Source organism: Labrus mixtus, chromosome 21, assembly GCF_963584025.1.
Source record: "Labrus mixtus chromosome 21, fLabMix1.1, whole genome shotgun sequence".
Taxonomy (NCBI): Eukaryota; Metazoa; Chordata; class Actinopteri; order Labriformes; family Labridae; genus Labrus; species Labrus mixtus.
Genome location: NC_083632.1, coordinates 22,906,673 through 22,932,080, shown reverse-complemented (window position 1 = coordinate 22,932,080; position 25,408 = coordinate 22,906,673). Strand labels below are relative to the sequence as shown.

General features: G+C 41.3%; 4 protein-coding genes across 8 annotated transcripts in view; 2 read left to right on the top strand and 2 right to left on the bottom strand.

Annotated features, from left to right (window-relative positions):
* The window catches only part of rhbdl1 (rhomboid, veinlet-like 1 (Drosophila)), a 45,892-nt gene extending 43,419 nt beyond the window's left edge, over positions 1-2,473 (top strand). Inside the window, exon 9 of one of the 2 annotated variants that reach the window (XM_061028542.1) lies at positions 851-2,473. In XM_061028542.1, coding sequence (XP_060884525.1) covers positions 851-1,122 — 272 coding nt within the window. In that variant the 3' untranslated portion in view covers positions 1,123-2,473. The remainder of the gene's footprint in view (positions 1-850) is intronic. The other variant, XM_061028543.1, reaches the window with a different exon arrangement.
* A 4,474-nt stretch (positions 2,474-6,947) lies between these two features.
* On the bottom strand, positions 6,948-9,281 carry zgc:112496 (uncharacterized protein LOC541336 homolog). Its single transcript, XM_061029089.1, has 5 exons — positions 8,942-9,281; positions 8,442-8,535; positions 8,155-8,314; positions 7,781-7,933; positions 6,948-7,280 (listed from the first exon to the last, which is right to left on the bottom strand). The coding sequence occupies exons 1-5, from the start codon at positions 9,064-9,066 to the stop codon at positions 7,099-7,101; spliced, it is 714 nt and encodes a 237-aa protein (XP_060885072.1). The 5' UTR covers positions 9,067-9,281; the 3' UTR covers positions 6,948-7,098.
* A 63-nt stretch (positions 9,282-9,344) lies between these two features.
* wdr24 (WD repeat domain 24) lies at positions 9,345-18,148 on the top strand. 4 transcript variants are annotated; one of them, XM_061029087.1, is made up of 11 exons: positions 9,345-9,407; positions 10,189-10,263; positions 10,517-11,025; positions 11,371-11,548; positions 11,642-12,314; positions 13,848-13,954; positions 14,039-14,166; positions 14,261-14,365; positions 14,484-14,821; positions 14,999-15,183; positions 16,517-18,148. In XM_061029087.1, the coding sequence occupies exons 3-11, from the start codon at positions 10,545-10,547 to the stop codon at positions 16,683-16,685; spliced, it is 2,364 nt and encodes a 787-aa protein (XP_060885070.1). In that variant the 5' UTR covers positions 9,345-9,407; positions 10,189-10,263; positions 10,517-10,544; the 3' UTR covers positions 16,686-18,148. The 4 variants fall into 4 exon arrangements, with proteins under 4 accessions (XP_060885070.1, XP_060885067.1, XP_060885069.1 ...); XM_061029084.1 differs by having other exon boundaries at positions 14,481-14,821; XM_061029086.1 differs by having other exon boundaries at positions 9,360-9,419; positions 10,191-10,263; positions 14,481-14,821.
* A 156-nt stretch (positions 18,149-18,304) lies between these two features.
* On the bottom strand, positions 18,305-24,054 carry anks3 (ankyrin repeat and sterile alpha motif domain containing 3). The gene is made up of 15 exons (XM_061029088.1): positions 23,451-24,054; positions 23,182-23,380; positions 22,484-22,605; positions 22,322-22,403; positions 22,090-22,207; positions 21,852-21,998; positions 21,407-21,532; positions 20,909-21,024; positions 20,647-20,811; positions 20,440-20,564; positions 20,210-20,351; positions 19,591-19,864; positions 19,436-19,501; positions 19,262-19,353; positions 18,305-19,165 (listed from the first exon to the last, which is right to left on the bottom strand). Exons 1-14 carry the CDS (start codon positions 23,615-23,617, stop codon positions 19,271-19,273), a joined length of 1,932 nt encoding a protein of 643 aa, XP_060885071.1. The 5' UTR covers positions 23,618-24,054; the 3' UTR covers positions 18,305-19,165; positions 19,262-19,270.
* Positions 24,055-25,408: the final 1,354 nt, after the last annotated feature.

Sequence of the window (25,408 nt, the reverse complement as noted above, 5' to 3'; positions counted from 1 at the left end):
CAAATAACATTGAAACCATATTTGAGAGTAAAGAGTTGTTTATGTCCTCGTGTGACCTTTTCTCTGCCTGCAGAAAAATACATTTAAATAACTTCATGATACTACTGAACACTTTAGAGCTCTTCTGTAGGCCTCTCCAAACACTCAACCCATTCTCTCTTATAAAGAGAAAAAGTCTGATACACAAATAGCAATGAAGTCACTAAGTGACATTCAGTCAACGTTAATGGTAACCTGTCATATGTGGTTCCAGACATCGGTAGGTTATTTTGTCTTGGTTAATGTCAAGCTGTCATAACAAAGACATCTGAAACAATGTGGACTTCGCATTAAAGGTGACATAACTGACTGAATGACACTTAGGGCTGAAAGGAAAGGTCAATGTTAAAAGGACAAACAGCACAGTTAACTAAGTGAACTAAACTTGTAGGAGCCATTTTCTCTTTATTTGTTATTTGCATTTGTTTTTTGTTTTGTTTGTAAACACCAGGGGGCAGCACTTGGGTTGAGGGGAACTATTTAAATGTTGCAGGTGTGTGTCACTGGGGTTGATGCACCAGGAAGGGACACAGGTTTTTTACCAGGTCAATGAATGAAATGCAGCATGAAATGTTTGAAAATGAAGAAACAGTGATTCCCGACTGGACACAATTATTGCCTGCGTACAATCTCACTTGATTGGTGCATCAGTGGCCGTTTGTTAAGTTTAAGCAGTTTGTATGTAAATTTATCTTAATTTGTTTTTTTGTTTTTTCATGACAAATAACCACCACAAAACTGAAACTGAAAACTCAAAGTTCAAAATGTAACCTCTCTGACTCTGGTTCTATCTGTCATCTCTCCTCCACAGTGAGCTCGGAGGTCGGTCGTGCGGTCTGGCTCCGCTTCTCACCGCCCCTGCCTTCCTCGGGGCCCCAGCCCAGCTTCATGGCTCACCTGTCAGGAGCTGTGGTCGGTATCAGCATGGGGCTGCTGATTCTGCGCAGCTACGAGGAAAGCCTGCAGAAGCAATGCTCCTGGTGGGTCATCGTCTTCTCCTTCATCACCTTCCTCCTCTTCGCCATCTTCTGGAACATCTTTGCATATGAGTTGCTGGGGGTGCAGATACCTCCTCCTCCCTGATGAAGGCCCCCTCCCCCTCCTCCCTCCTCCTCTTCCTCCGCCCCTGCAGGCTGTCCTCCACATACACACTCCAGACTCCAACCCTGCGCCAAACGAAGGTTTCCCTTTGACCATAGTCAACATCACAAGTTAGTCCCAAATGAAATGATATGAAGTCGTTGAAAACTAGAAATCGACCAAGAATCCTTTTTTACAGATACTTTGCAAATCAAAGAAATACGTCTCTTTTATTAAAGAGGGATTACCGTAGCAACAAGTACAGGTGAACGCTCCTCAGATCACATTTTGAGGAGCATTATATCTTTTGTATATGTACATTCAAATCATCTACATTACAAGCACTTAACTTTCAGTCAGCATTTAGCAATTGTGCTCTTTTTTTTCAGAGGTTTTTTTTCTAAAGCATTAGTCGCGTCATTGAATGCATCTTTCATACATGTAAAGAAGTTTAACTCCGCTGGGATGGGAGGGAGTGTGTCCTGCGTCGGTTACAACAGAAATGCTATTGATGAAGGTGATCAGCTGCAGGGATGCCCCTCAAATGAACAGGGCTTCAGTGTTATTCTCAAATAACTTATGTAGAGTAGACCAAGCCCAAAAAAATTTGAGCTGCTGGAGAAAAAATTCAGCAAGAGCATGTTTATTTTATGGAGGCAGCAATAAGAAAACACACACACAAGTACTGAGGGTTTTTTTTTGCAGGATTGTTCACAAACTAATTGAAAAGCAAAAACAAGAACAGCTTACAGAATGTTTTCCTCAAATTGAGCTCCTTAGTAAGAAGATAAAACGTCAAAGTCTTTTACCCAGAATGCAAATGGAATAAGAAACCCAAATCTCTTAAAAAAAAAAAAAGAATTGATGAAAAAAGTTTTAAAGGAAAGTCTCCAGGCTGTTTGTGGATCCTCATCATCTTTTAGTTAGCTGTCACTTTCACTTCACAAATAAGACAACATCAGCTTCCTTTAATTATCTCTGTGACATTTAACCTACACTGTGGAAAGAGAAACAAAACTCAGACATCATGGACGAGATGCTGATGGGAAACAGAAGAGGGGGAAAGTAACAGCTTGATGTTTCCTGGACGGTCATTCCTCGAGCGAGTGAGTTCCTCCTGTTGTGTCAAACGCTCACAACTGACTTTGCTAGGTGCACCATTGTAAATTATGCCATGTCATGGCTCTGTGGCTCTCAGCGAGACAAGGACACACACACACACACACACACACACACACACACACACACACACACACACACACATACACACACACAGACACACACACACACACACACACACACACACACACACATACACACACATACACACACACAGACACACACACACACTTCTCCTGTTTGTCTGATTCTGTAGGTTAACAGAGGAGAAAACACACACACACACACACACACACACACACTTTGGCCTCTGCCTGTTCTCGTTGTGACGGACTGAACTGGGGAGGACGCGGATGTGTCATCACTTGACCTCTGACCTTCGTGTCCCAGAGGGCATTGGGGGCCTCTCTTGGGCCCGGTCTATACCTCAGCTTCTCATCTTAGGGACTGTATACTTTTGTAAAGGAATGTACCTATAAAGAAAAAAAAAAAAGCAGAAGAGTGTTATTAAGTTGTCCCCGTTTTTCATTTGATAGTGGATGTGTATATTGTATGTTCATAACCAAGAGTCTATTTATTTGTATGTTTTCCCCTCTGAAGGGGAATACAACAGAAAATTTCAAATGGTGCAAAATTTATGCTATGATTGTTCTTCTGATAATAACTCTTGTATGGCTTTGATCCTCTAAAAAAAAACACTCTATAGCCATTTTCACACATGCACTCCTGAATATTTCTTCACAATTTCACACAGCTCATGCCTGAAATCTTCCTCAGTTTCTTGATGACACATGACCTCAGCTTTCCCTGTTGGGGGGGGGGGGGGGGGGGCAAGATGGCGGGTGAGCGACTGAGTCAGAGTTTTGCATTTACATCAATACTACGTGTAACAGGATGTATATATGAAATAAAATAATGACCAGGGGAATAACATATTGGTTAGCAGGAAAGAGGATGAAGCAGCTTCTTTATGTGCATGAAGATCAAAGCAATCACACACCGGTCGTAGGATTTAATCATGATCACCTCCTCCCACTCGCTCACAGTTGATTTCTTCTGAAATATTTCCTCCTGTATTCACACAACTTAACTTCTTGTGGAAATTTGACCAGGGTGCTGGCAGGAAAAAGTCCGGATAAAGTGGAGATGAAAAATTCAGCTGCTTGTGTTCACACATGCAGCTCACCCAAAAAAACACTTTGTGAAGATTTCAGGAGTTTCTAGTATGTGTGAATACGGCTTATTAGGCAGAATCTTAACCACCGACGACTCGAGCTCTTCTGATTTTATAAATCTTTAGAGCTTTACAGAACAAGCCATAGAAAGAACTATTCGAGTGGGTAAAGGAAGATTTTAAAAAATGCAGTGGTTTTGAAGCCTTCTGGTTGGCAGTGAAGCTTTCTTTTTGTGTGTGATTAAATATGATTTTTTTTATTGTGAATATACCACAGCGGATGTAAAAGAAGACAAACTGTGTGAGTACAAGCCTGTGAAGCTCTGGACTGTTTCAGATATTTTCATGTAGCTCATTTTTTTACATTTTTTTACTCTTAATTTGTTTCTAATAGATGCAGATTATTATCATTATTATTATTATTATTATTTTTGCTACTGCCCACATCTCCTCTGTACCCCCCTGCAGTGTGCAGAAACCCCGCTGAAGTTCTTCTTCTGCAAATAACAAATTCAGACACGGATTCTGTCGAACATCATAACCTCCAGAGTGACTCAAGCTTTTGGAAAGCTGAGGCGAGGATAGCAATTACATTTCCTCATACTATGTTCCATTTTTCAGACTTTCAATCAATAATTCATCCGAAATGTCCGCTGGCTGCCTGGGGGGGGAAAACATTTTATGCATTTGCCAATTTCGATAGTTGGCTATAAATACAATCCTCAGCGTTTGCTCCGTCGTGAAACTGTCAGAAATAACAGAAGACTGGATGTTAAATGAGGGAATCTGTAGGAAATAACCAGAATGAGCCATTTCTGATGCATTAAAAGAGAAAAGATCAGCCAATATGTGGAAGTAATGGATCCTTGATAGAAACTCTTTTGTGCACTTGGAAATATTATTGCTTGGAATGGCAGAGATACATTAATGAATAATGCAAACACACCCTGTTAGCCTATAATGGAGATAAAGGGGAAGTCTGAGAGGAGGTTAATGTGCCTCCTTACCATAAGATTCATAGGAACCCAGTAGGGTTGTAAAAAGGGCTAGTAAACTATGTTTCTGTAGAACACATTAACTGTGAATATTAGCCCACTTGGAAGTACATGCAGGACAAAACTCGAAAGCTTGTGAATTCCTGTCGCCCCTAAAACTTGAATAGATACTGGACTGAGTTCTCCTCATGCAAAGTGTTCGATGTAGTTTTTTGTTCCACGTTCTTCTAAGAAAGCATTAGCGCCAAAAAAATAGAGAAGTGTATCCTCGACAACCAAGTGGTTTCAAGGAATGTTTTCTGTGTGCCAAATCTCCTCTGGGCCCTGAACCTGAGCCAACATCAGCACCCAAAACACCTTCCAGAAAAGTCCTCAGCACAGCACCTATAGCCAGCCAAAGGAGAGGATAGTCCAGACTTACATCCTAAGGCAGATAGCATACAACAGTCTGGGTGTTTGTGAAGCAGAGACGACACAATCGAAAGAGCTGGCACAAAACCCCTCAGCGGGGCTTTAAAGCAGCGAGTGGCCATGCTTTTTCATCCTGCCGGGCTTATGTCACAACAGCCCAGTGTCAGGATGATGCATGTCTGTTAGTGAGGATACACCAGTGCCCAAAGCTACACAGGACATCTTCCTTTAATAAGTTGAACTGACAGGCTGAATTATGCTGATTTAATTGCCGTCTTTGAGTGACACATTTCTTGAACAGTGTAAGAAAGTCACAGTGAAGGTTATATACTACATACTTGAGCCCTTGTTGATGTTAAAGCACCCTATATATATATATATATATTCAAAAAGGCAGCAGGAGTTTCTAGAAGCTACTTGACATTGTTCCTGGTCTTTTTCTTTTCTTCTTTTGCTCTTAAATGTCTATGTGCCATATTCTCTACTGCCATAAACAGAGTTTGATGCTTTCTACCTTCCTGTGTGAATCAGTTGTGCTGTAAAGCCCAATGCCTTGTTCTATATAAGCCCAAGACTGAACACCGGGCAGAGAGGCTGCTTTGCTTTTAGCTGTTTATTAAACTATTTCACGTTATCATGAAGAGATTGCAGAAGAGAAAACGCAGCAGTGCAAAGAACAGAATCTGCTGCAAGCCAACAAACCCGGCCAGGTTGCCTTTTTTAAAAGTGTTTATTGCTACTTTGTCACAGCACGACCTTGCAGGTCATGTAGAGTAATGTAGCTGAAAAGATGGAACATTGATTGAACGCTCACCATTGCATAACTCTGTGCTCCTAGTGTGTTACTGAAGTCATTGAAATGTTCTAGGGCTCTAAAAGTGCAACAATCTGGCTTAACGTTCCAATAAAAGTCAAGAAATATAAACTAAGATTCTGTGAATCCGACTGTTTGGAATAATTGTCATAGTTCACTTGAATATAAATCCAAGCGTTATGCTAAGAGAACAGTGGATTTAAACCTTTAAATGAAATAGGATTCTGCACATTCTGATTATATGATGAGTTCAGGAACACTCTTTTCTGTCCAGCGTAGTGAGAAAGGAGCACAAAGAGTATTCTTTCGGGCAGTATGCAGCATTTATCTCTGATGATGAGGGTGTTTTCTGCTTTATTGACTTCAATATTTGCTGAAGTCTGAGTTTCCACTTTTAGTGCAGATTCCTTTCATGTCCATAAAAACTGCCTGAGCTACTGAAGATCATGCAAATGTCACATCATTTCCCTCTGATGCTTTAGAATACAAAAAAAAAAAAAAGAGTCATATCTGTGCTGCTGTGGTAGTTTTTCCTGAGCTGCTTACTCGTATCGATTAAATGGTGCCAAGCTATCGAGGTTCAATCTCTCCGGCCGGACAAGAGGTTGTACCAACACAGCGTTTACAAAAAGAAAAAGCAGAAGAAGCTATTTTTCTCTCATGAGGAATCTAAACTAAATTTACATAGGGATAATTTATAATAAAGTCCTCATTAATTATTTCACACTCTATTGTACTTTTTAAATGTTCTGAACGGAACCATTTTATATTGTATATATATGAATATATTTTGTTTTATTTTGTACTGTTCGTTGTACTTTGCTTTGATTTAGAAACGATATAAATAAAGAACAATACTGTGGCAACTTACTACTCCTGTTTCTCAATGTTTAAACACCAAATCATTTTTACTATTCAGCTTCAAAACTCATCAATATTTTGAATAATTTAAAGAAAAGTTCACTGGTTTCAATCTTCTGAAAATTAAATACTCTGATTTTTTTGTTCTTTAAGAAAATGTTAGCTGAATAACTTTGGATTATTGGTCAGAAAATAAAAAACACTTATGAGGAGGATTTTGGTGTGACGTGCATTTTTACTGTTTTCTGGTATTTTATCTGCCGTATGATGATGAATAATCAGAGAAAACGATGGGTAGATTGTGTTGTAGTCCAGTTAAACACAAACTTAATCCTACAGATGTTTGGTGAAGCTGCATGACATCAGACTTGTTCACTTCTGGAGCAAAAATACAGTTTCATAAAATCATTTCACTCCCGTTGAATTAAACTGAGTATAAAAAAAGTACACGTCACCCATTGGTTTAATTCAGTTAATTAAATCCACAAAAACATGATTAAACACTGAACGTTCTTCATTTGATGTAAAGGCTTTATTATTTTAGAAAAATACAAAAAAATCCTGAAACATTTATTCACGTTTAATGTGAAAACAAAAGTGATTTTTTATCTTGTTTTGAGCTTCTTTGCTGGTCTCTGGTTAGCGTCAGCATCTGAGCTCTCGTCTGCCACACTGCTGGTCTTCACCTCGACGTCCTTCAGAAGTGGAAGCCTCTGCTGCTCGGCGATGGTCATGGCCCACAAACATAGCTCCAGCCTGTGGGGCGTCCAGTCCTGCAGGGGATCCACTGAGGAGGAGAGAACATTTTATTTTGTACAGTTTGTGTTTTTTATTTTTATTTTTTATATTTAATATTTTTAAATTCTATTTTATATATTGTAATATCTTCTTATTCTGTATTATTTAAGTTGTTGTTAGTTCTGCTTTATTTCCTTGTTAATTGTTTAGCACCAATACACCAAGTCAAATTCCTTGTATGTGTGAATGTAGTTGGCAATAAACCCGATTCTGATTCTGAGAAGCAATGAACCAGTACTCTTTATTTGTCTTTTTATTACACTGATTAAAATAAAAACACTTGAATGTCAAGGTGAAAATTACATAAATGAATTACACCAAAACAACTTGAAATCTTTCACTTTTAATAGGCACTGTAGAAAGCAGCTGAAACAACCAGCTTTTTTCAATTTATTATTTTGACCTTAGAGACAAAAAGGTAAGCCTGTCCCAGACTTCCTCAGTACCCTGCATGGTGCATACCCATTGTGCCCTTGGTCATAACCTCACCTTTGTTTAGCTTTTCAGTCCGCTCCACCATTTTGCCCAGGTAGAGAGCGTAGTGTTTGGCTGTGTACTGGATGGGCTTTAGTCCTGGCACACTCTCCATGGCTTCATCAGACATGAATGCTGTTTGTTCTGGAGCTCCTGCAGCCAATACAGCTGGAACAAAACGTACCATCAGCCCCGAATATAAGTATGAAGTGAGTACAAACTATTGAAACAGAGGGCAGGGAGTCTGACAGTGTAAGTACCACTCTGTGCACATACTGAGAAGGCAATCACTTTGGACTCTAGGAGGATAACAGGGATGTTTTAACAGTATGAACTCTAAGGCTTTTATCTATTTGCCGAAAGACACAGAAAAGAGACCCTGTGCTTACCAGAAGCCGTGGCTGGGCCGACTCCTTTCAAGGTGCTGAGCTCTGAGATTGATGCCTGCACGTCAGGAAGAAGGCTGAAGGCCTTTCTGGAACATTTCTCCACAGTGTCCACGCTGTTAGAAGCTACCAGCTGCTGCAGCCGCGGCCTGAATTTTCCTCTCTGCAGAGAAGAAGCACACAGGGCCACTCAAGGACATAGCTGATTTCTGTGTGACTGAAATGTGTCAACATGTTTTTGTGTGGGTGCGTTAAGAGATTCTTGAAGTTAATATGATCTAGAAACCTACAGTCAGCTTCCATTCCATAAGTTTCACCAGTTCTGTCTGAGTGACATGTTTTTCAGGCCTACTTGATATGAGTGTTGGCAGCTCCTCTTGATACCTGAACACAGAAGCAAACACACAAGGATCAGTTTCATCTAATACTTTACTCATGGCACTGTCAACTAAACTAGTGTCCTATAAAACATGACATAAATGGAAAACTACACATGGAGATGTTCAATGTGAATGTGAAAGAGAAGTACTTTAAACTTCAAACCCTCTCTGATGAGACAAAGTCTGAAAAAACAAACAAGTGGGACTTTTGATTATTTAATTTAGATGCCACCTCAAACGCAAATAACTTTGATGCTTGAATCCAAAGAAATGTGAATGACTCATAATTAAAATCTATTCTATTATCCACTGGACCCCAGCTGGTTAAAAGGTGTTACTACACGTTGTTAATTGTGACAGATGTCACTCGAACAGACAGTTCACATTGCAGTGAGGAGAAACAGATTTACCACTTGTCCAGGCTCAGCAGCTTTCCAGGTTTCTTGCCTTTCGTCTTGGCTTCCACTACATCCCAGTATTTGTCATACACAGTCCCCCACGTGGATGGATCCTCACAAACAAACAGAGAACTCATGGTAAACAGAGATCTCACACCATCAGATACAAACACTGAATGAAAGATGTCAGTTTGTAAAGACTCTACTTTTCAGGGACTGTCTGCTAAATTACGTCATTTAACGTATTAACTTGTTCAACTAACACCCCGCTAACTTTCGTTTTTAAGCCACCTTCTTGTTCCTGAAGTCACCCTAAACAAACAAAACAATTAAGTGGCTTATAAAGTTCAATAAAATCCTAAATGATTGGATGGTGTTCTGTGACGACGCTTCCGTTTTCATCCCGCTGCATTCTCGCGAGATTTCAAAACAAAATATTACTTCCTTTACCACTAGCAGTGAGCAACAGTTTCACAAGGTTTGTCCCCTTAAATTCTTTGTTATTAACACTGCTTGAACACCGTTACCCAATATAACCTATTTATTTTTTCCACATTTCTCTAAACGTGTGACTTCAGTGTTTAATTTGCGTCGTGACTGTTCTGCTTTTGCAGAAGTTCTCAGTAGCTACGTTAGCCGGCTAGCAGTAGCATCACATTCCTGTCATGTTTATGATTTGAGTTCACTGTACAATAAGTTGTACAACTGTTTACAACCAAAACATGAGCAGGTAAACACTTTGAAGAAGCTACGAACAGTTCATATATAACACAATTAAAACGAACCGAATGAAAACATGCTAGTGAAGGTGTAGGCAGAGGGATGTGCTATTTGAAGTGCTTATGAAAAGTGCACATTTTAATGTCACATGGGTTAGCTCTCTCACATTGTCGGGTTTTCACATGAGCACGAGGTAGAGGTGTAATAACTACGGAAAGCGGTAAAGCCCATTATTCAGGTAAACAAACAGAATGATGCTTTTTTGCTTTTTTGCCTTGATAACGAGAAGATAAAAATAAAAATGAAGAGGTGAATTCTGATATAATTTCTGTTGCAGCCACATATCGTTTGTTGTTACATGATACTTTATTGAGTTATTTCTCAAGTTTAAAGATAATTTGGCATATTTGTATTGACCCCCAGTTAAAGTAAAACAAATTATTATCGACTATGATGATTATCAATCTCTCTATAAAACAAGTGTACACAAAATATATGTTTTTTGTATTTAGCACACATGCTTTTCTTTCACAGGTAAGTTGGTTCTCATGGGAGCTCATGAAGAGGACTCTGTGCTGCTACCAACATTAACAAAGACGGCAGTTCTTCAACAAGTAAGTGACGCAGCCATTTTATTGTATCAATGTTAAAACAGATGAAACACTGTTTTAATTATTCTGTTAGACACACTGCCAGCTCTGCTGCTCCCCTGCACCAAGTGCTATATCAGTCTTTAATCTTGTTTGCTTTACTGCCACCATCTGGTGGATTGTTGAACAGCTGGAATAACCTAATGAAAACTGAGCAGTGCTGTAATAGTAAAATATATTTGGAGTTTACCTGATGAATCTTGTCCCTTGAACTCAGGTAAATCACTGCTGTCTGTACCAGGAACATGGAGAAGATGTCACGGGTTACCACAGCCCTCAGCAGCAGTACAGTCACAGGTCGGACTATGTTCTGCCACCTGGACGCGCCTGCAAACGCCATCAGCGTGTGCCGTGATGCAACCCAGGTGGTGGTGGCTGGCCGAAACATTTTCAAGATCTACGCTCTAGAGGAGGAGCAGTTTGTTGAGAAGCTTAATCTCCGAGTCGGCCGCAAGCCGTCTCTCAACTTCAGCTGTGCAGATGTGATGTGGCATCAGATGGAAGAGAACCTGCTGGCCACAGCTGCCACCAATGGGGCAGTGGTCACCTGGAACCTGGGAAAACCCTCTCGTAACAAACAGGACCAGCTGTTTACTGAACACAAACGCACCGTCAACAAGGTGTGCTTCCACCCCACAGAGGTATACATGCTGCTCAGTGGCTCACAGGACGGCTTCATGAAGTGCTTTGACCTGCGCAAGAAGGAGTCTGTCAGCACATTCTCAGGTAGGACATCATGTGATGATCATCAGTGTTTTTCAATTAAATTCATAAAAGTGACTTCCAGTTGTTTTCCATGATATAAATGTCTTCTTAATTGATTTTGTTTTTTTTGGTGAAGGAAAATATTTTAAATGATTCTGTCTAGCTATGCAAATAAATGCAAACATTTACTCTACATATTTCCACTGGATTTGAGAATTATATCTTAAACCATTTCACCCTGCAGAAATATATGAAATACTTCTGGGTTAGATCAAAAGTGAAGTTTTTTTTACTTATTATATATTAGGAAACAAACTGTATCTGTGATTCTCATCACTTTATTGTTTCCCATTCTCTCGTCTTTAGGTCAGTCAGAGAGTGTAAGGGACGTCCAGTTCAGCATGAAGGATTATTTCACATTTGCTGCTTCCTTTGAGAATGGCAACGTCCAGCTGTGGGACATCAGGCGGCCGGACCGCTACGAGCGAATGTTCACCGCCCACACCGGTCCTGTGTTCTGCTGCGACTGGCACCCTGACGACAGGTAAAGAGAGGGGGACTCTGTGACACTAACTAACTCAACATTGGATGTTTCTTTCTAAACACAAACCCTGTCTACATAACATTTCCCTTTTAGGGGCTGGCTGGCCACTGGTGGACGGGACAAGATGGTGAAAGTGTGGGACATGACCACAAACCGAGCCAAAGAGGTTTATTGTGTTCAGACGATCGCCTCGGTGGCTCGGGTCAAGTGGCGGCCTGAGAGGAAGTTTCATTTAGCGACCTGCTCCATGATGGTGGATCACAACATCTACGTGTGGGACGTCCGCAGACCTTTTATTCCCTTTGCCACCTTTGAGGAACACAAAGATGTGACCACTGGAATCGTATGGCGCCACCAGCACGACCCTCACTTCCTGCTGTCTGGCTCTAAAGACAGCACACTCTACCAACACATGTTCAAGGACGCCACTCGTCCCGTGGACAAGGCCAACCCCGAGGGTCTGTGCTTTGGACTTTTTGGTGACTTGGCCTTTGCTGCCAAGGAGAGTCTGATCAGCAGTGATGCCAACAAGAAGCCGTACCCTGTAGGCGACCGCCGCTACCCCATCTTTTTCTTCAAGAAACCGGACCCGACGGAACAGTTTGCCCACGTGTCCAGCGCACTCAGTGTCTTCGAGACGGACCTAGACAGTAACCGCATGGACTGGTTTGTCAAGACAGCACAACTCTACCTCCTCAGCGGGAAGCCGTTTGCTGAGCTGTGTGATCACAACGCCAAGGTGGCCCGGGAGCTCAAAAGACCTCAGGTTTGACTAACAGGAAGTCCCATTGAGATTAAACATCTCTTTTATAAGAGAAACCTGGACATAGTAGCACACATACAAAATCATAAAGTATTAAATACCCTGAGGAAAAGATGATTATGAACTAATCTACTGATCTATCTACTGATTGCTTCCTTACTTAAGTGTTTGATATAAAAAGGTCCATTAATCATAAAACATGCCTGTTACCACTGCAAGAAACCAATGATATCATAAAAAAAAGTCTTGTCTGTCCTGAACACAACGATACAAAGTATCGCCATAGATAAAAGAGAAAATCTGAAAATGTGATTTTACTTAAGCTGGAACGCAAATTTGTGTGGTTTTAACCGTAACCATGTACACAATGAGTTAGTGATAGGCAGATGATCAAATCTGACTTATTGGTTCTTTGACTAGTGGCTCCACTTCTAAACTGTATGTTATATTTGAACCAGACACTATAACAGCTGTGTTACTTATTGTCAGAGGTGTGAAAAGTATTGACATTCATTACTCAGGTAGAAGTATAGATACTAGGGTTTAAAAAGACTTCTGTATCAACTCAAGCTTTTTACTCAAGTAAAAGTGTAAAAGTACTGGTTTCAAAACTACTTCAAGTATAAAAGTAAAAGTAATGTAAGGGGGGAAAAAATGCCATTAAGGACAAAAGCTTAGGCCGCGCCACAGGGGCCTATAGTGCACTACCCCTCCCCAAAAAAAACATTTTTCTAAAGGCCATAATGACTATAATGTTATATTAAAATGTTAATGTTGAAACATTTGGGATGCACCTGTTTCAGCCGCATTTATGCCCATTGAAAATGAACGCATTTTAGTACAAATACATTAAAGAACCATATCTGTGTACTGCTGAGCATTAACATGTGTTTCATGGAGCGGAGGATATGATGACTAGTTGCCTATAAGTAATGTAATGGTGCAAAAAGTCTTCAGAGGCATGTTATCAAAAGCCTTTATTGGAATGTAAATGTACATAGAGGCATGCAAATGAAATAGGAGTAACAAGGCTATTTTTAAAATGTGAGGAGTAGAAAGTACAGATAACTGCGTGAAAATGTAAGGAGTAGAAGTAAAAAAGTCGGCTGTAAAATAATTATTCCAGTAAAGTATAGATACCCAAAATTTCTACCTAAGTAAGGTAACGAAGTATTTGTACTTAGTTACTTGACACCTCTGGTTATTTTCATGTATAAAGTCATGGACTTGAATATCAGCCCATCTTATCATGAGAAATAATGCATGGTTGAATGTTCTTGGTTCATATTTATTTATTGTTGAGTCATCGAGCAACATAAGACTCTTGAGGTGTTTGCAGTATGATACAAAAGATAAGCGTTATGAGCTTAATCCTTAAAGGATATTTGACCTCCTGTAAGATCTGTTATTGTAACACGCTCCACTCTGAAGTGAGCGTAAACCTTGTACCACATGACTTCCAGGAGACATGAGTCACATAGTAGGTTTGTTTGTGATGAAACAAATGACATGTCTTTTTTTTTTCACAATACAAAGGTTTCCACAACATGGACCATGCTGAGAATCATGTTCTCTGACCCTGCAAACCTCTCAACACCCGGTCCAAACCTCAGTAAACTTGGCACGTTGCCTTTAATGAACAGGTAAAAATTAGCATTTTATTATTCCATTAAAAACTAGCGCCGCCGATCATTTAAAGGCTAATGCTCATGTAGTTGTGCTCTCAGTTTCAGTATGAAGGAGATGGTTTCAGGGATCGGCACAGAGAGCAGACTGGAGCGCAGTAAAGGTGAGAGCAGACAGGACAACATCCACCTGGAGCCCGGGAACGCTCACATCAGCAATAATAATGAAGGTGAGAGTGCACATTAAAACTCTGCGATGTCAGCGGGGTTGTCCGTATTTTTCTTTTGGATATTTTCTAAGCCATTCGTTTATTTTCCCGTCAGAAAATGAGGAGACAGAAGGCAGCGAGGGCCAGGCTGAGTACATGTTCGGTGATGCCGAGTTAGATGACGATGACCTTTACTCTATGGAGCAAGAAAACCAAGCAGGTCAGTCACCGTCTCTGAGGAATCTGAAAAGTTGCTCACACCAGTTTTTGCTATTTATAACTGCCTCCATGCTCAGCGCTCTTTGTCTAATTTTATCCCGCTCCTTTTGTCATAGCAGAGGAGCAGGAGTACACGCTGCCCCAGGAGGCCTTCCAGCTGCGCCATGAGATCATGGATAACCCGTCCGCTCCGGAGCACCTCCAGCAGGACAAGGCCGACTCCCCGCATGTCAGCGGCAACGAGGCAGAGGTCACATGCCTGACACCCATCGAGTCCTTCTCTCTCATCTCCATCTCCCAGCCGCTGTTCAGCCCACATCTCCCGGCCAGCTTCTTCTGTCCCATTGTGAGGGAGATGCTGAGCTACTATGCAGAGCAGGGAGACGTACAAATGGCCGTGTCCGTGCTCATTGTGTTGGGGGATCGGATCCGTAAAGAGATCGACGATCTCACACAGGTCAGATAACAAAAAAAACACACACAGGTGAAACCTCTCCAGGTTATTAATTGATTTAAAAACTTTGGTTCTTCAACAGCCTACAGTATATTGTGCAAAAAAATGACAGACCTTGTGTTCAACTTGAAATAAACTCAAATCACTGCAGGTTCTTAGTTCATTTTTTTTCCATTTCAGGAGCACTGGTACATGTCTTACATCGACCTGCTGCAACGATTTGAGCTCTGGAATGTGTCCAACGAGGTCATCAAGCTGAGTACGTGCAGCGCCATCACCGGCCTGAATCAGACGTCTACAACGCTGCACATCAACTGCAGCAACTGCAAGCGGCCAATGAGCAACAAGGGCTGGATCTGTGACAGGTATGAACCGATTCATCGTCATTTAATAAATAAATAAAAACATTCTTTCATGGTTGTAAACTTTACCGCTTTTTTTATTCTGAGAATGGCTCATCTTAAAAGCATGGCTGGTTTGCAAGTACAATTTCAAGCAAACTGAGGTTTTCTTTTACCTCAAGAAAGTATTTTTTTTACTTTTCTCCACCCCCCAAAACTTTTAAAATCTTATGACGATAAAGGGATTAAAGTCTTTATATGTGATGTTTTGATCCAGTAGATGTCGCCCTTGAGCACCAGCATGAAACCAAAACAACTTGCGCTGCATTGTTGTGTTAGCATGCTAATGCTAGCGATCTTTATTATGCTCGTATCTTCACACTGCATGTAAATTTACCTGAAATGAGCGTGATCTAGAAACACAGTTAAGCAGTGAGTACAGTATGTTATTCTTCTTTTCTCTAGTCCCTCAATTAAACAACTTTTATACACGAGGGGAGGAGTCAGCCGGCCGTCCTGACGATGTAAACAAAGTGAAGATAGGACTCTGAAAACTCTGAAAACATCACAGACAGTGGGACTCGGGTGTTACACCCATTGTAGACAGTCATGACTCACAGAGTTATTTTCAGAGGATATACTTGATTTCTATTATATTTAAGTGTGAAAAATCACATAGAAAGACTTAAAAGGGGGTCCATGGCTTGTTTGCAAGTACAATTTCAAGCAAACTGAGGTTTTCTTTTACCTCAAGAAAGTATTTTTTTTTACTTTTCTCCACCCCCCAAAACTTTTAAAATAAAGTAAAGAGATTAAGATCCTTCTTACCTTTTTTTTTTTTACACAAAGTTTAAATCTACTGCGAGCAGTTTGTTAACTTGAATCAAAAAACAGCTCGACCTCTCGGTTCAAAAGAGAAGCCAAATCCACCAAACAGATCCACTCATTTCCTGATTAACAAAGAAACATTCTTACTTAGTTTGTTCAAAATCTGCAGTGTAGAAACTACCAATCAGAGGCAGTGGGTTCCTGAATATTCCTTGGCAGTGTCCAGTAAAACACCTTATACACCTTATATGTCTTCATTGTAACCTAAAACTAAACTAAAATTAAAAACTACAAATCCCACCGTTGCATCCACCAAAGTGCTCTGTGGATGGAAAGTATAGCAGCAACTTGAGTTACGAGAACATCAAATCGACTGAAAAGACAGCACACCATCCGTACATGGGATAAAGTGTGAATTTTTTTTTTCTTTTTCCTTTTCTGTTGTGTGTTTTGACATGTATGGAACAAATAAAAAAATTAAAATGAATGAAATGAAAACTACACTGCATATTTGACGTTTCTCCTCTAGGTGCCACCAGTGTGCCAGTGTGTGTGCGGTGTGCCACCATGTGGTGAAGGGACTGTTTGTGTGGTGTCAGGGATGCAGTCATGGTGGACATCTGGAGCACATCATGAACTGGCTCAAAAGCAGCGCACACTGCCCTGCTGGCTGCGGTCACCTGTGTGAGTACACCTGAACTCACTGTCCACACAGACGCTGCTCTGAGGGAGTGGGAATCAATCTGCACACCGTTTTTTTAAAACACACACAAACAGACAAACCAACATGTCTGTGTACGTCCATCCAGGCCTGGAGATCTTTTTGTGTGTGTGTGTGTGTGTGTGTGTGTGTGTGTGTGTTTGAAAAGAGATGAGCTAAAGGTCAGATTTATGGAGTCTAATGGAGCAAACACACATCATGTGTGGTGTCATTTTTGTATCTGATTAAGTAAAAATGTATATATGCAAATGTTATGATCGATATTCCAATGACATCATATTTTTCGTATTCCCACATGTGCATTTTGCATATTTTTTTAACTCCTCGGTTTAATTCTGGAGGCTTGTCAAAGGTGGGCTGTGAATGTTTGTACATAAAACTTATTTTGAAGGACTGTAGATAATGTAACGTTAATTTATATGTGGAAAAGTCTCTCAATGCAATACATCCTAAGATGACCAGTGAAGTCTGTTTTCTCAGCTACAATTATTCAAAAATAGCTTGCTTCAGTTTCTACACAGACAAAGTGAAACTCGCATTAAGCTTTGCATATATTCCTCCTGCTGCCCAGCACATCAGGCTCTCAGCCCTCGTCTTATCCCGGTGCTGCAGGGAGGATATAAAGCCTCGCTTGAGGGCACCTTTGTTAGACGAAGAACACTACTCGTTCATTTCCCCAAACTGCACTTCACTCTCATGGGCTCAGAAGCTGGAAACCTGCCAACATCTCTAGCCTGAAGTACAGCATCAGTGTGTGAAGTTACAGCTGGTGAGATACACTACAGAGCAGCTTTAATAACCCGTGACATCACAGTACCTCGCAGTCTGACACCACCTGATTGAATGATTTTAAAATTTAGTTCTTTGTTTACTTTCAGACTTTCATGACAAATTGTGACTGACAGACTGAGAATATTTTATCAGTAAAGTCTCAACTCGTAACTCTGATTGTGTTTCTTTGGACACATTTACAATCATCAAGTGTTTATTTTTTATTTTTTTAAAGCACGCAGGAAAACATTTTATGTCAGAGTGCATCGTAGTTTAAATATCGTCCTGTCTATGAGGAGGCCAGAGCACTGCTGTACGAGGTGGACAGAGTCTTTAATGTTGCTGTATCTGCATCAGCTGCTGGATATGACAAATGGCACCTACTTGTTACAAAAACTGTCATCACATCGTTTCACTGCAGAGGCAGTAAAACAGACAAAAACCACAGTATCTGTCAGACTGCTTTTGACTGCTCCTAGATCTCTTGAATGTTTCACACAGCTGCCCATTGACTCCACACTGCTCCTTGATTTTCTTATTTCCTTGTTTGGATCTGTTTGTCCCCATGTGTGCACATTAAAATTTAGCTTCTCCCTCGTCTCTGCTAATAAACATTCTCAACTGCTGTTTTTACAATAAATCACAGATATTTTTTAAGCCATCATAAAATTTGTAAAAACATACATTTTCTTACAAGGATGTGCTGCTCTGGCATGTCATTGTGGATACATTCAAGCTGAAACAAAGATCCATCTGTTACGCATGTTTGTTTAAATTGACAGAAATATTACAGACTAGAGTAGAAAAATTCAACCGTACTAAAGGTAGGTATCCATCAAAAGGAGTTTTAATACAGAACCAAATACAAACCAATTCTATTTTATGTTTGAACCTTTTGTTTGAGGACTTCTGGGTAAACAGTGCACAGTTGAAAAGATACACAGTGAATCCACTGATTGATGAGTAACCTCTGGACTGCACCCCTGAATCATTTCTTAAATGTTAAGAAAAGAACAACACTAGAATCATTTCATTCTGCATGTACACATGACAATGTCAAAAAGAGTTTCAGCACAATGGATTGAAAAGACCTCTGCTGGAATGAGAAAATGTTTTGCGGTTTATAAATTTAATTAACTAACATGTTTCATAAATCTCTCTCGTCTTTAAAATACATTCAGCAGGACGTTTTTTCCAAACACATAAAAACAGCATACAAATATTTAATTTGAATAAAGTACAGCTATTCAGAACGTCTTTGAACTTCTTCAACTTTTAAGAAAGCCACCTCTTCTGCTGGTTGTTTGAACTTTAAACCACAATTCATTGAAGAAGAGAGTTCAGTTTTTTATACATTTCACAGTGTAACATCCTTTAAACTAGGATCAGTCCTCCTCCCTCCTCCCTGACTACAGGAGTCCAGTTCACACCAGCACAAGCGAGTCAGGGTCCAGTACCCTTCCTGCCTGTTTGTCTTTTCCCTGCAGCAGCTGCCTCCCCGCTTGTGCCGATCTGGCGATCTCTGCTCCGTCAGCCAATCCCAGAGGAGCAGCAGGTCAGCAGCTTGGTCCCTCAGCCGTTCCGGGTTCTGCAGGGCTGGCCTCGTCTTTTGGCCTTTCTCTCATTTCAGTGAGATTGTTCCGGGTGGTTAGATCACCCGCCGTCGTATCCTGTCAAAAGCCTCCTCTGAAACAAACACAAAGGACATTGTATCTTCAAAAGAGTTCCTTAAGCACTTGTTAAGACCCATCAAGTGGAAGCTATGGTGCTTCAGGTACTCACCAGGAGAGGTTAAGGGCGCTCCCAGCTATCGGAGACTTTTTCAGGGGCGCTCAGTCGCCTCAGACTCTGCAGCACTGTCTGCAGTTTCCCCGCTGTGATGATGAAACACCGTCATTACAGTTATCCTCACCTGACCACGCGGAAAAATGAAATCATGGTGTTTCTCCATCTTACCCAGTTCTTCTTCGCAGAAATCCAGCTTCTTTATCAGCTCTGCTACATTTGTCACATCGTCTCCGGCTGCACGGACAAGCACAATACATTTACTAATTCTGTTTCATAATGACATATTTTAAGAATGTTGTCCAGCACAGAAAAGCTCAGTTCACCTGTATCACCAGTGTCCTCTTTCATTTTATCTTCCAAGCCAGTGCTAGAGCTGCTGTTCTTGCCCGTAGTGAAACAGGAGAGCAGTTTACTGAGACAGGCTTTGGACTCTGCCAGTGTGGCGCTCATTTCCTGAGCGTAGCGGTGGTTCTCCACCAGCTCGGTGTGCACCCTCCTCCATGCCATCTTGTCTTCCATCAGACATCCCTCCATCACGGTGCGCAGCTCCTTCTCCTGAGACACCTGGCTCTGCAGGCTCTCTGCCTCCTCACAGTGCTGATGGTGATGTGGGCAGAAGTTTGTTTTCAGTCGGGTGATGAGAAAAGGTTGAACCATTTATGTAAATACTGTAATTGACATCTTAATTGACCCATCTGTCACATAACTGCATTTTACTTATGTTACTTCAGCATCTTTTGCACTATTCACCACTGCACTGTTTCATATTTAGTCATGTAAATATTAGTCTTTTCTTTTTATGTTTATTTATATTTAATGTTGTACCTGTACATAAGAGAGCACAGTTCACCCAAGTTAAATTCCTTGTGTGTAAGCATACCTGGACAATAAATCTGATTCTGATTGAATATTAAACATTGCAGTTTCAATAGTTGGCGTTACCTTGTGTAGCTGAATAGCCATCTCCTGCATCTCGGCCTCGAGCTGGTCGGCATACGCCTGTTCCAGAGCATCGCTGGGCGGTCGAGCGTTACTGTGCCACCTTGCAATAGCAGACGTCATCTTACGCTTTGGTCCAAACAATCTGGAGAACAGTTTCAGCGTTTCAATCATAAGAAGAAAAAAAACAGTCAATGTGCTGGGTGACCGTGAAAAGGAGCCTAGTTTCTTACGTGATCCCTATTTCCTTGAGATCATTCTCAGTCAGAGTGAGAAATATCCGCAGGTCGATGTCTTGCTCCACGAGCACGGGGAGATACTTTGAGAAGCCGATTTGCTCCAAGAACTCTGCAAGATCCTACAGAAACAATACGATTTCAAAGCTGGTGAAGAAACCCCCACATATGAACCCTGATTCATTAGCAGTAAGTCAGATGTACCTTTGGACCAGAGTGAGAGGGAGGAGGGACAAGAGGCGAGCGCATTCCACAGTTCATCGTACCGCTGGAGTGAGCTCCATCGTTGTTACCATGGCGACCTTTGCCTTTGGAGTGATGACCTTTGTTTACTCTGCGAGAGCTGCTCTTTTTGCACTGGTCGGAGTCCTGATGGGGGTGGGGGGAAAACCTCCAGTGTCAATATGTTAGCTGAAAATAATCTGCTGTTTGACTTTGAAGCATGACTGTTTTTGTGTGTTGAGACCTCGTTACTCTCCACGGAGCCTTCCCAGCTGAGGCCGATCACCTGTGGGAGGCCCTCGCTGCTGCTGCTGCTGCTCCTCATGGTGGGCATGTCGTTGTCGAAGAACGGACTGTCGTCTGTGGTGTAGTATAAAAATGTTGCGTTGGCAGATTTCAAAAAGGATTTTACCTGTCTTGCTTTTGGCGCTTTTCTAACAATGACAAATAAATGGGTGGCTGTGGCTCAGTTGGTAGAGTCGTCGCCTCTCAACCGGAAGGTCGAGGGTTCGTTCCCCAGCTCAGCAACATGTCTGATATGTTCTTGGGTAAGACACTTAACCCTGCATTGCTCCCCCTGCTTCAGTGGCGGTGTATGAATGAATGAATGGATTAGTGTTGTACTTACTCTCTGATGTACGTCACTTTGGATGAAAGCGTCTGCTAAGTGACATTGTAACTATTGAAGTATTTAAATGTATATTTCAAAAGTGAAGACGTTGTGGGGACTCACCCCTCTCACCTCTGCTGCTGTTGCTCTGACCATCTAGCTCGTTGATGGGAGACGTCACATCACGGTAGCAGATGGCTTCACTCTGTTCACCAACATCCCGAAACGTCATGTAGCCTGGAGGCACTGATGACGGCTCTGAGCACAAAAAGAAGAATCAGAATCAGAATCATTCACACATACAAGGAATTTGACTTGGTGTATTGGTGCTAAACAATTAACAAGGAAATAAAGCAGAACTAACAACAACTTAAATAATACAGTATAAGAAGATATTACAATATATAAAATAGAATTTAAAAATGTAAAATATAAAAAACACAATGTACAAAAGGTGCAATGTAGGAGCTGTGCAGAAGTAGAACAAGCTGATTGTAATTCTGACTTCAAATCAATACAATGCTGACACATGACTGGTATGGATAAGTCGGACTGGTTGAATAATGTGTGACACTACCACACGGTTTGTTGGAGCCTCCTACTCGGAACTTGGCGATGGCCTGGGGCCCGTCGTGGATGCTAATGCCTTTAGCTCGGTTTCTGTTTCTTATCCTCGGGGGTGCACTGTCTGAATCCTCGGAGGAGCTCAGGTCTTCAAAGTGTCCTGAAGGACACAGACTCAGAAACTTAATCAGAAAACAAAAGACATAATAAAAAGGATATCAGTGGATATTGTAAAAGTTTACAAAGAGTACCTGGTTTAATCCTTGGAGAACGTAGGTCGATGAGGCTGACGATTTTGGTATATCCGTACAACATTGCCAGAGCACGGGCGGTCTCTCCTTTCGCATTGCGGTCATCCACTTTAACTTTCTGTAAATCATGTAAAAACAAAACAGATTTTGATTATTAGCTTCTTTGTTTGATTTCAGTGACACTTTTTCCCTCCCATTTAGAGAGCACATAAGTGAATGGTGATAGACTCACATGATCGAGCAGGTACTGAACAATGATTTCATGTCCAGACGCAGCAGCCTCCATCAGAGGAGTGAAACCAGACCCCGGCTCCCTGTGGATGATAAAGATAGTGATGAGCACTCTGTCTGAATGGAGGGTTACATTCATTTTGGAATGAAGTAAAACACTGACTTGACATTAGCATTAGCATTGTTGTCCAGCAGGAACTTGACCATCTGCTGGTGGCCTGTGCTCGTGCAGTGAAATAGAGCGGTCCAGCCTCTAGAGTCCTTCAGCTCCAACTCAGCACCTTGCTTTTAAATTAAGAACACATCACTTTCATAATCTGGACCCCTTGGTTGTATCATAGAAGTGCTTAGTGCTATGTTTAAGCATTACAAGTGAAAATCTACTCCTGTTATGTTTTAGCCCATTACTACCTATGACTCATATTTCATTTCAGACAGCATTTGTTTCTATATTTTACAGTGTGATAATCAACACATCACTTTGAACTTGTTAATTTGTGGAAAGGATACGGGTCTTTTTAAAATGTTGAGTTCTAATAGCGTGACATAACTTCCATGTTTGTAAAACCAAAGCTACATTTGTGTTTGAGTGTAATCTGCCAAACAACAAATGTTTATGTTCAAAAGGCATACTTCACGTTGTTTTTATTATTTACTGTCCGCCCTCTGGATAAGATTTCTGATGGCATTTGAACACACAATGGTTCTAAACAACAATCAATACAATCAACATCAATTGTTTGGATTCAAAGTGTGGAAACTTTTCAAGGAGATTTTAATTTAGTAAGTAAAAAGTTCAACTTATCTGAACCCAGCGACAGATATACTGTTACCTCAGAACAGAGCAGTTGTTTTTTTTACCTGAAGCAGAAAGTATGCAATACTTTCATTCCCACAGCTTGCTGCCAGCATCAGGGGGGTTAACCCTTTGGTAGTGGTGGCATTTACATTCACACCAGCCTCCAGCAGCAAGTTTGTAATGTTGTCATGTCCGATGTAAGAGGCATACATCAATGGGGTCCATCCTCCAATGTTCTTGCCATCCAGATCCACCTCATGTCTAAAAAGATACATGATCAGACACATTCAGGTAACTATGATATTAATGATCTGATCATTATGAAACCTACTTTTTGATGCACTCAGCCACCACATCGTACTGTCCGATGGAGCAGGCCGTGTGCAGGTCCAGAGGGACATCCAGCTCCTCAGGTCGCACAAGGGAGTCACCCAGCCACAGGGAGAGACTGGCACCCAGCTGCTCTGATTCACTAGCTTCATCACTTAGCTCAGACATGCTTCACCTTTTTCAAACTTCCCTTCACACACCTGGAAACGGAGATAGAAACGAGACTAACCACACCAGATTAAAAGAGACTATAAAACCCTGCATCGTTAAATGTTGGGGATAATCTTGTTACTTTTTACAAATAATTTCATTTAATACAAGCTCCTTATTTTAACTTTATGTTGATTTTTAAACTTCAAGAGATGTTTAGTTAGCTAGCTCAAGATTAGCATAACGGGATAAAGTTAGCCCCGGTATTAACTTTTCTCCACAACACACGCCATTTAAATAAGATATGAATAAAAGTTATTTCCCTTATTTATCGAAAAACAACACAGAGGAACTGATACTTCAAAATTAGGTCAAATGTCAAGATGTGAAAACTTACAGTGTACAGTTAGTTTTCTCAGCGGCTGAAAAGTTTTGTTGTGTGTGTGACCCTCAACTGTGCTCGTGTCGAAACATGCCCCGCCTTTTCCTGTTTAGAGCTGTTGAACTTTTTTTCCGAGAACACGGACGAATACATACAGTGGGTACGGAAAGTATTCAGACCCCTTTACATTTTTCACTTTTTGTTTCATTGCAGCCATTTGCTAAAATCAAAAAAGTTCATTTTATTTCTCATTAATGTACACTCAGCACCCCATCTTGACAGAAAAAAAACAGAAATGTAGAAATTTATTAAAAAAGAAAAACTGAAATATCACATGGTCATAAGTATTCAGACCCTTTGCTCAGTATTGAGTAGAAGCATCCTTTTGAGCTAGTACAGCCATGAGTCTTCTTGGGAATGATGCAACAAGTTTTTCACACCTGGATTTGGGGATCCTCTGCCATTCTTCCTTGCAGATCCTCTCCAGTTCTGTCAGGTTGGATGATGAACGTTGGTGGACAGCCATTTTCAGGTCTCTCCAGAGATGCTCAATTGGGTTTAGGTCAGGGCTCTGGCTGGGCCAGTCAAGAATGGTCACAGAGTTGTTCCGAAGCCACTCCTTTGTTATTTTAGCTGTGTGCTCACTGTCATTGTCTTGTTGGAAGGTGAACCTTCGGCCCAGTCTGAGGTCCTGAGCACTCTGGAAGAGGTTTTCTTCCAGGATATCTCTGTACTTGGCCGCATTCATCTTTCCTTCAATTGCAACCAGTCGTCCTGTCCCTGCAGCTGAAAAACACCCCCATAGCATGATGCTGCCACCACCATGTTTCACTGTTGGGATTGTATTGGGCAGGTGATGAGCAGTGCCTGGTTTTCTCCACACATACCACTTAGAATTAAAGCCAAAAAGTTCAATCTTGGTCTCATCAGACCAGAGAATCTTTCTCATAGTCTGGGAGTCCTTCATGTGTTTTTTGGCAAACTCTATGCGGGCTTTCATATGTCTTGCACTGATGAGAGGCTTCCGTCGGGCCACTCTGCCATAAAGCCCCGACTGGTGGAGGGCTGCAGTGATAGTTGACTTTGTGGAACTTTCTCCCATCTCCCTACTGCATCTCTGGAGCTCAGCCACAGTGATCTTTGAGTGTTTCTTTACCTCTCTCACCAAGGCTCTTCTCCCACGATTGCTCAGTTTGGCTGGACGGCCAGGTCTAGGAAGAGTTCTGGTCGTCCCAAACTTCTTCCATTTAAGGATTATGGAGGCCACTGTGCTCTTAGGAACCTTGAGTGCTGCAGAAATTCTTTTGTAACCTTGGCCAGATCTGTGCCTTGCCACAATTCTGTCTCTGAGCTCCTTGGGCAGTTCCTTCGACCTCATGATTCTCATTTGCTCTGACATACACTGTGAGCTGTAAGGTCTTATATAG